The sequence below is a fragment of the Loxodonta africana genome, chromosome 5, assembly GCF_030014295.1.
Source record: "Loxodonta africana isolate mLoxAfr1 chromosome 5, mLoxAfr1.hap2, whole genome shotgun sequence".
NCBI classification, from domain to species: domain Eukaryota; kingdom Metazoa; phylum Chordata; class Mammalia; order Proboscidea; family Elephantidae; genus Loxodonta; species Loxodonta africana.
In genome coordinates this window covers 135,324,988-135,335,496 of record NC_087346.1, presented here as the reverse complement: position 1 = coordinate 135,335,496, position 10,509 = coordinate 135,324,988, and the positions used below count along the sequence as shown (strand labels likewise).

General features: G+C 39.7%; 1 protein-coding gene across 3 annotated transcripts in view; it reads right to left on the bottom strand.

The window, feature by feature from the left end:
* Positions 1-657: 657 nt before the first annotated feature.
* The window catches only part of SEPSECS (Sep (O-phosphoserine) tRNA:Sec (selenocysteine) tRNA synthase), a 47,364-nt gene continuing 37,512 nt past the window's right edge, over positions 658-10,509 (bottom strand). For all 3 annotated transcript variants that reach the window (XM_064286005.1, XM_064286006.1, XM_003411293.4), the window contains 3 exons: positions 8,065-8,158; positions 6,462-6,552; positions 658-5,042 (listed from right to left, as the gene is read on the bottom strand). In XM_064286005.1, coding sequence (XP_064142075.1) covers positions 4,736-5,042; positions 6,462-6,552; positions 8,065-8,158 — 492 coding nt within the window. In that variant the 3' untranslated portion in view covers positions 658-4,735. The remainder of the gene's footprint in view (positions 5,043-6,461; positions 6,553-8,064; positions 8,159-10,509) is intronic.

The window sequence follows — 10,509 nt, the reverse complement described above, 5'->3', positions numbered from 1 at the left end:
CACGGACCTTTCGGTTAGCAGTTAACACTTTAACCATTTCGCCACCAGGTCTTCTTTAGTTTCAGTTAAACATAGCCTTTTATCACATTTCTCTAAAAGTTCAAGTTGATACCACTTGATTTAAAAAAAAAAAAAAAGCCAGCATAAGCATTTCCAGATTTTGTCTATAACCTTAGCCCGAACTACTGAAGAATAGTATGTGGGAAATTACAAAAATATATTCATTAGCCTTGAACTCGTCATCTTCCACGTGTACGTACCAAAATGGCTGAAAGGAGCATGGAAGTAAAAAGGCACAAAAAGACGCAGTGGGTGTGACTTCGGCCTGCATACTAAGAGGAGCCTAAGAAACAGATAACGAACACGATCTTTACAGGAACTTTTTTTATTTTTAACCGTTAATAGCATATTCAATGGTTCTTTTATCAAGTTATTCAGAGGTTATGAAACTTCTGAAATGGCCAAACTTTTATGGACTCGGAACTGGATTCTTTTTCAGTTGCAAAACAAGGTCAGCCCCAAGAATGCAAAACCATTTAAGGGTTTGGCAGAAATCAGTACCTCTAAGTGGAAAAAGAAAACCCAACTTTTATATGCACCAAATTTACACGTATTCCAAAAGATTTCTCTGAGTGTAACATGAATGAGACCTGTCAGGGTTTTTTTTTTTTTGTCTTTGTTGGTTATTTTCTTCTATGAAAGGACACCAGAACTTTAACTCTCACGATGAGCTACCAACTCAATAGTAAAGCAACATTAGTGAACACAAAAACCTTTGTTTCTTAGGCCTCAATGACAGTCCTTAGAGTAGGATCGTTAAAGCAGCAGAACCATAGCAGAGTTAGGTGAGTAGGTCAAAACAGTAGAGAAAATTTAGTTTATACTTCAATTTACCATTCAAGTGCCTACTGGTTGAACAGAATTGTATTCAATAATTCACATTCTTTAACTTCATCCAACTCATACAAAAAAAAGCTACAGAGAAAAATTTAGAGTTGAACACTGAGTTCCTAAGGCCAGTATCACATATCATTTCCCAAAAGAGTGAGAATTCATCAGCAGCCAAATTGAGACTTGGATTTAAAGTACCTTCCACTGCTATGCGTGAAATCCTGATGGTGTAGTGGTTAAGTGCTACAGCTGCTAACCAAAAGGTCGGCAGTTCAAATCCACCAGGCGCTCCTTGGAAACTCTATGAGGCAGTTCTACTCTGTCTTACAGGGTCACCATGAATCGGAAGCGACTTGACGGCAGCAGGTTTGCTTGTTTTGGTTTCACAGCTATGCATGTAACACAATGTGCAGTAACCGAAAGACAATTTTGTTATTCCTTTTTTTTTTTCCCTAGGTAAACTACTACAGCTCAATGACTTAAAAGAAAAAAAAAATTCTAAATTCTACCTCATAGCCTTAATAATGGCTGTTGGATTATGAAGACAGAAAAGTTCATCTTGAATCAATGACTGGAAAATGTATCATCCATTGTCCCTCTGCCACAGTGCAAAGATTAGCTAAGGCCAGCTACGAGGCTTAGCAATCAGGACTAGCAATTTTAAATAAATAATTTTATGCACATACTTCTTTATTCTTACATGGTGAAATGTGAGAGAGGGCAAGAAAAGCCTAGAGAGGGGGCAGAGGAATGCCTGAGTGTGCAGAGCCTACAACATCCCTTCAAAGGGTTCCTTGTGGATGCTGTGACCTCGAGGTCAAATTTTAAGTCAGCAGAAAAAGAGCTGGAACTCCAAAAGCCCTGAAAAAGGGTTAAGAATAAAGGCGGCAGCTGATCTAGGCATCAGGAACAAAATGTTACAACATATCTATCATTCGCATGTGGGTGCATGTAATTTATCTTCAATTAGCATTATTATTTACTCAGCAGCTGAAGCCCAAGAACTGCTGATACTCTGCAGATGAGAAACATTTGCTAGTCTCCCGGCTCTGGCCTTTCTTAAGCTAAATGATGAGCACACAATACAGACCACTTACGCTATAAAAGACTTTTGGCCTCTGTGGAGAGTAAGCTGCACTGCCAGCATCTACGTTTGCAACATCACTTCATTCCCTTTCTCGGGCTCCAGAGGCTCTGTTTTAACTCTTCAGCTTTACTGGGTCTTCAATTCGGTCGCAAATTCACATAAAAAACATGGCACAACTTTTTAATCCAAGATTTACGCCTTTGAAATGAGTTACTGTACCTTAAAAACAACAACAAAAAATTTAGAAGGTTTAAACCTCAAAAATATAATAAATTTGGGAAAGAAAAAAAACCTTTACAATATTTATAATTAAGTACTTTATCCCAACATGGTCTTGACTTCCAGGATGTCCAGTCCGAAGTACTCTAACTTACACATTAATGGGAGTGGTGTGTGTCTCAGTGCAGCTTACAAACCAGCTGGGAGACAGTACAGTTGTCACCAAAACACCAGAAAACCCCTTTCTCGTCCACAGCTAACACTGCCAAATCAATACAGAAAATTACAACCCAGGAATCTGCACAGTGCTCTCCACCACAGTGCTCTCCACCACAGTGCTCTCCACCACAGTGCTCTCCACCACAGTGCTCTCCACCACAGTGCTCTCCACCACAGTGCTCTCCACCACAGTGCTCTCCACCACAGTGCTCTCCACCACAGTGCTCTCCACCACAGTGCTCTCCACCACAGTGCTCTCCACCACAGCGCTCTCAAGTGTGTTCGATGGGATGTTAGGAGGTATTGAATTTTAAAACGGGCTCTATCTTTGGGTAAGGATGCATTCGAACTGGTTTCTTTACTGAAAGAATTCTTAGAGCCTTTAATATGCCAATAGGCATGTTTGCAAAGGTTTTTCCCAAAATTTTTTGTCTCTAGAACCTTCTTTGCCCCAAGAGCATCTTTCGGGAATAATTCTCCACAGAGCAGGTACTGTGAAACTGATGCGGGTGCTGTGATATATTCAGAACCTGCACTAACTCCTTAGGATATGACATACCAGTCTAGTGCTTAAAATTAACAACAAAAATAACTACAGCTAATTTTTAAGTCTGGAATTTCAGACCCAGAAGATGGGCGTGGGGGTTGGCGGAAATACACCTGTTTATAACACTACATCATTTTTACCTCCCTAGCAAAATTAAATTAGAAAATACTCAGGTTAAACCAATCTTGATGATGACTGTGCATGAGACCTGAACAAACTAACATAAAAAGGCTGCTTAAAGCAAAGACAGTAAGTGGAATAAAGTTCTCACTTGCCCAGATAAAAAAAATGCACAAGTGCTATATAAAGAAATTTATAATTTCATGTTTAGAACCGGTGACCCCGGTTATCTGTTAAGATTCTAAATGCAGTATAGTCTGGTAACATTTATGAAGCTGCCTTCCTTGAAGTACTACTAAATTGCTACAGAAAATTTCTCTTTGAGATCATTTACTTTACAGCAGTGCTTCTCAAGTTCAGAACTACTAACGTTTGTTGCTGTTAGGGGCCATCAAGTCAGTTCTGACTATAATGACCCTATGTAGAGCAGAACAAAACAGTGCCTGGCCCTGCGCCATCCTCACGATCGTTGCTATGTTTGAGCCCACTGCTGCAGCCACTGTGTCATCCATTTTGTTGAGGGTCTTCCTCTTTTTCGCTGACCTGTATTTTACTAAGCATGATGTCCTTCTCCAGGGACCGGTCCCTCCTAATAACATGTCCAAAGTACGTGAGAAAAAGTCTCACCATCCTCACTTCTAAGGAACACGCTGGCTGTACTTTTTCCAAAACAGATTAGTTCGTTCTTCTGGCAGTCCATGGTATATTCAATATTCTTCGCGAACACCACAATTCAAATGTGTCAACTCTTATTTGGTCTTCCTTTTTCAGTGTCTACATGCATGTGAAAGCTCGACAATGAAAAACTGACATTTGGGGCTGGATAATTCTTTGTCGTGAGAGGCTGTCTTGTGGTCCTGTGCACTGTGAGATATTTAGCAGCACCCCTGGCCTCTACCCTCTAGATGCCAATTTAAAAAAAAGCCAAAACCAAACCTGTTACCGTCAATTCCAACTCATAGCGACCCTATAGGACAGAGTAGAACTGCCCCATACAGTTTCCAAAGAGCACCTGTTTGATTCGAACTGCCGACCTCCTGGTTAGCCGCTGTAGCTCTTAACCACCACAGCAGTATTTGTGACAACCAAAAATGTCCCAGACATTGCTTGGATACAAGCAAAATCACTTCCAGTTAAGAATCATTGCTTTAGAGTGAAAATTAAAGCTGACACCTTGACTCAGCCTTCTTGGGGCATGTCGACTTCACAGGCATCCTGTTGACTTGTACACCTCAACAAACATCTGGCAATTAGTAGCATTAGAAGTCTTTCTAAATTCCATGTGATCAGAAACAAGTAATTCGTGAAGGATGGAAAACGGTTAAGAGAACGCAGTCTTCACATTTCAAAGGGAGTTAAGAGGTAATTTTACTGTCATTATTTCAGCAAGAATTACCTGAATCACAGTGCTTAATTGACAAATATTCTAAAAATTAGAAAAATGCTGTCTATTTTAATCTGTTAAGTGCCATAAGGACTGAAGCAGTCTAAGAATTAAAAACGTAATAATCACCAGTGGCTAGCTCGCACCGATCTATTCTTTAAATATTCCCCTTGAATTTTCAATTCAAAAATCTCAAGTCTTTAAACTGCTTGCTTGTACTGCAGCTGCATCATTTCTTTCAAATTATCAAAGAGAAATACTTCTCATTTCATGAAGAGGCATCCTGGTATGTGTCAAAAAGTACATTATCAAGTTTTGAAGCCAGTTCTCCGATATCCACATCTTCAGTTTTGTCATAATTGTCAACTCGAGATACATCACTCTCTTTATTTTGTTCTTTTCTTACTATCTTTAAACACTTGTCAAGTCTCTTGATAAACAAGTCCACATCCTGCATCTTCATTCCAATGGCTGCCGCAGCATTGAGATACGCACAAGGGTAATTATTCGCATGTGACATAAAGCCTCTGAAGGTGTAGCCACTCACGGTTTGCACAGATCCAAGAGGCACAACCCTGAAATGGAAAATGTTTACCAATGTAATGTGTCTGGTGATGTTAAGAGAATCTCATCCACAAACAAAAGGTATCTCTGTTACTAAAGTGTATATCTACTTATTAAGAAATTGTCAATCATGGCCTATGCAAATAGTCTGACTCAGTCTTACAATAAAATTATACAAAAAACTGCCATTGTACCTAGGAAAGTCCAGTGCCTGGTGACTGCCACTTACTTCTCTTCTACAAAGAGCTACCTACAAACTCTAGGAATCAAACGCCTTTACATCTTCAAAAAAATCAAAGGAAATTATTTCTGTTTTTGTGCCAAGTCTGGAATCTGACTTCATATATTCACAGTTCACTGGGATACTGAAATGTGTAAGTCAAACCACTTTGATGAATTACCTTGTGTCACCACAAATAATCAACTACTGATAGTGAGTAAAACTCCAGTTATTTGATCAGTGCTATGCAATGAAGGGTATTAAACGAGGATCCAGGAGAATTATGTCATTGCTTACAGCAGCCTAGTGGTCAGCAAACAGTGATATTCAGCACATGCATCTTTTAAGCTTGATTTCCGGCACATGCATTTTTTTAAGCTTGAGTTCATTGGCATGCTTAGATACAAGCAGATTTCTAATGGCACATTTGGAAAAAAAAAAAGTAGTAGTTAAGATGATCAACCTAAACACAAAAACAAATAGGACAACACTAAAAGCAGGGTCAAGAAAACCCTTTTGGAAGCGTCAAAACTATGCTGTACACAGATACAGTTCATCAAGGTAAAAGCTGAATTAATCTAAGATTTTTCTTTTAATAAAGTGGTCCTTTGATGTGAAATCCCTAACCTCTGGTACTCAGAAATTCTTTATTACAAGCATGTAAAGAGAAGTAATTAGATATTTAGAGCAAGATATTTCAAGTCATTTTTCTCTGGCCTTATCAAATATAAAATGAAAAATGAAATGCATTTTCAAGCCATGTACATGCAGGAGGAAAAAATACATTTTTTCGAAGGCAGAACTTAGGCAAAAATTGCATAACCTTTTCAGTTGAGGAAAGAGACTTTTCCTTAACAACAATTTTTACCTGAATTTCATAGTCATGCCTTATTTCTAGGACCACAATGACACCACAGAAGATCATCTAACAAAATAATTTGTGCAGAGAACTACTGAAACTTTGTTTCTATATGCCTATTAAAACAAACAAGAGTCATTTCTTTCTGTGACTATTTCAAGTGTAGGCAGTAGACAGGTGGGCCTTTGACAGCCTTACAGATTCTCGGTTTCCTCATCCTTTTACCCCAGGATGAATTCTCACGGAGAGTTCGGCATACGCTCGGGGGACTACTTACTGTAGAGGGCAGGTACTTTCTCAGAGTTAACCTGGAAGGCCAAATAAAACCAGGCCTCTTTTAAACATACGTACCTGGCTCCAGAAACTTGTCTGGTAAAAAGCATTGAGCCAAGCTGAGTGACAGCTTTGTCACGGTGTTCATCCAGTGTCTTAAGTGTCACAGCTGAAAAAGAAGAAAGCATCCAAAGAAGCCTGGTTTACCAGCACAAAATTCACTAAAAAAAACAAACTCAGTGATGGACACATTACTTTTTGGTCATTGTCAAGGGGCAGAATTTCACTTTAATGCACTTAAATTACAGCAGGGATTGATTTACATATCAGACAAGAATATTTTAATAGAAATGGGCATGCTCAGAATCTGAAATAGCATTTCTACATCACCACTGCAGACAGCACATTTCCAATTAAATAGATGATACGATGGCATGACCAGTATGGCTGTTTATTCAAATTCAACCAAATTTTAAGAACTTGCAAAATGAGAATGTGGCATATATTATTAATGACTTGACCACATGGAAATTATCTTTCTGAGGCTCTGTAGGCAAATGATTACTATCACCATTCAAAGACTCAGAAAACCAAACCTGTTGCCGTCCAGTTGATTCTTGCTCACAGCAACCCTACAGGACAGAGAAGAACTGTCCCATAGGGTTTCCAAGGAGCAGCTCGTGGATTTGAACTGCTGACCATTTGGTTGGCAGCCGTAGCTCCTAACCACTACGTCACCAGGGTTTCCCTATCACCATTACTAGCTACCATTTACTGAAGGCTAACTCACTTATCATGCCAGACACTTTACAAGCATAACTGTGATCAGTCTTTTAACTGCTTTGCATGTAAGGGATCATAATTTCTATTTTACAGACAGGGGCAAGGAGGGTAGAGGCTAGTAGGTGGCAGAACTGGAACAGGAACTACATCATGCCATCTTCTACAACAGTATCTATATAGATTACAGGAAAGGACTGATTGGGATGGTTTTTAATACATGCTGGTGCTGAAATGGTTTTCTTTGGAAGCTCATTCCTGAAAAATGTTTCAGTTACAAATGATTCACTTTCCTTACTTAGGTAAACGTAAAATACACAAGACATTATACCACACGTATTCCCATATTACAAGGGATAATTATGAAGCTTAAAAGTTACTTAAGAGTATAAATGTCAATATTCATATCATCCTTTTTAGTAGCCCTTGTACATGATAAAAATACGTATACAAACAAATGAGGTTATCATAAATACAGGTTTCTCTGATATGCAGAAGCTCAAGATAATAAGCAATAGCATTAAAAACACGATACAAGAAAATCTCTAACTTCTGACCTTTCCGTGCTTTGTTAGCTGGCAGAATTTTTAATTACTTATATAGAGTTCTCGAGAACAAGTTATTTTCGTTAGAAGCGAGGCTTAAAGTATTATTTTCTGTATATTCATTATAATACTTAATACCGATTCTGATTCTTTCGGTGCATAGGCTACATCTTAGAAATACATTAAAACACTTCTCAAAGCTAACTAAGCTTTCTCAATTTACAAATTAGTACTATAATTAGTGAATTCACAAATATCGTTGTAACCAAGAAAGAGTTCATTCTTTCTAAATATACTAGTTTCCTTCCGGGACTGGTTCAAAATATTGATTGTTTTTTTAAAGGAAAATAAATTACCTAAAGATAGGGGATTGTGAGGTGTATGCAACAGTCTTTCACTGTAGGCTTCTGACAGCTTCTTTAGTTCACTGGACAAATATGCAAACATTTCCTGCAACAACAAAATGTCACATTTAGAACAAACCAATAATGTAACTTGAAATATTTAGTAAGACGAAGTCTGACTGGTAGAAGTTTATGCTGTAAATTAACTCATTCATGTCCCCTGGGAGCAAGTCTCTCCTTTGCCCCCACTCTAGTGAGATTCAAAGCTGACACAATCACAGAAACCACAGGATTTAGACAAAGAAAGCAAAGAACCAACACATTTCCACTATTATGCACCTCTCATGATCCATCCTCTCCCCGTAAGTTCCAGTGACACCACTCTAGTCCCAGTAGCCATCAACCTCTCCCCTGGACAACAGCAAAAGACTTTATGATTTCTCTGCCTACCCGCCCCCTACAATCTGTTCTACATCGAGGCCGGGGCGGGGCGGGTCTTTCAAGAGCATAAATTAGATCATGTCCCTCCCTCACTTACAACCCCAATGACTTTCTCCAAAGTCCTCATCTATAAGGCCCCACATGGTCTGGCCCAGCCTATACATTCAACTCAACTGCCATTCCCTCACTCACTATGTGCCTGCCACTCCAGCCTTCCTTCCATCCCCTGAACGAACATGTCAGAATCTTCGCATCTACTTTTTTGTAACCGGTAAGTTCTTCTCCCAGATCGTTCCCTGATTGGCCTCTTGTCATATTCTGAGGAGACCTTCCTTCATCACTTCCCTATCAAAGCAGCTCTCCCACTCTGCCCACTCCCTCCAAAACCATCACCTACTTATCACTGGTTCCTTCACTATACTTATCACAATCTGAAATATTTATCTGCTTAGATGAATATTACCTACCATCACCCATTAAAATGGAAAACTCCTTGATGCAGTTTTTCTTCACCACTGTTTCTCTATCACCAAGAAAAATGTGCCAGGCTTTTAATATGCAAGTTACTTAGAAAATTAGCCGATGAAAACCCTATGGATCACAATGCAACCAATCATGGGGATGGCACAGTACTGGGCAGCGCTCCTTCTGCGGTGCATGGGGTCACCCTCAGTCGGGGCCAACTTGACAGCAGGTATAACAAACTTAGGAAAAGTTTAAAAATAGTTGTCCTTTAAACACACAAGGACCCCTGGTTGTGTGGTGGCTAGGGATTATGGCTGCTAACCAAAAGGTCAGCAGTTTGAATCCACCAGCAGCTCCTTGGAAACCCTTTGGGGCAGTTCTACTCTATCCCTACAGGGTCGCTATGAGTCAGGATTGACTCAACAGCAACAGGTTTGTGGGTGGTGGGGGAGGGGGGAGGTTAAATACACCAATCCTTTGACTTGATTAAAACAATATAGCAACCAAAAACTAAAAATTGTATGCTTGATCTCACTCTGAAAAATTATACCCAATGATAAAAAAATATAATATTTTACAATATAAAAGTTCACGTCCATATGTATTTAAGTGGCAGTTTAATAAAGTTACAATTAAATATTAAAAAAAATTTTTTTTTATTACGTAGCCATTATTTGACCTGAAATTATATTTTCTTCTCCTAAACCCTTTAAAAAGTGATGACATGAAAATCTGCAACTGAATAAGCTAATTTGCACTGACCTCCTCTAAAAACCCGTTGCCATGGAGTCGATTCCAACTCATGGCAACTCTATAGGACAGAGCAGAACTGCTCCATAGTTTCCAAGGAACTCCTGGTGGATTCAAACTGCCGACCTTTTGGTTAGCAGCCATAGCACTTAACCACTACGCCACCAGGGTTTCCATAAAAGCCAACAGCATCCGGTATTCCCAGGTGGTCTTCCATCCAAGCACTATCCAGGCCCGACCCTGCTTAGCTTCTACGATCACACGAGATCAAGCACATTCAGAGTGCTATGGCGGTAGATGGCCTCCTCTAGCCATATGAAAACATATAAACTCTAAAGATACACCAAATAGCCAAGGGCTAGCAGAGTATCTGGAGGGCAGTGGTGGTCCACTGGTAGAATTCTTGCCTTCTCTGCAGGAGACCCAGGCTCGATTCCTGGCCAATGCACCTCAAGTACAGCTACCATTCAACTGTCAGTGGAGCCTTGCATGTTGCTGTGATGCTTAACAGGTTTCAGCAGAACTTCCAGACTAGGACGGGCTAGGGAGAAAGGCCTGGTGATGTACTTCCAAAAACCAGCCAATGAAAACCCTATGCACACAATGGACCGATCTGTTGTACATGAGGTCACCATGAGCTGATCGCAGTTAAACAAGAATAAGAATAGAGTATACAAGTGGAGACAGCAGGAAGTAATAACATTTCTCTAACTTCAAGGGCCACAAAAGCTACTTCAGAGCTTTCTTCAACATAAAGATTAGATACTCTGATCCCACACGAGATTCCAGAGTAGCGGTCTT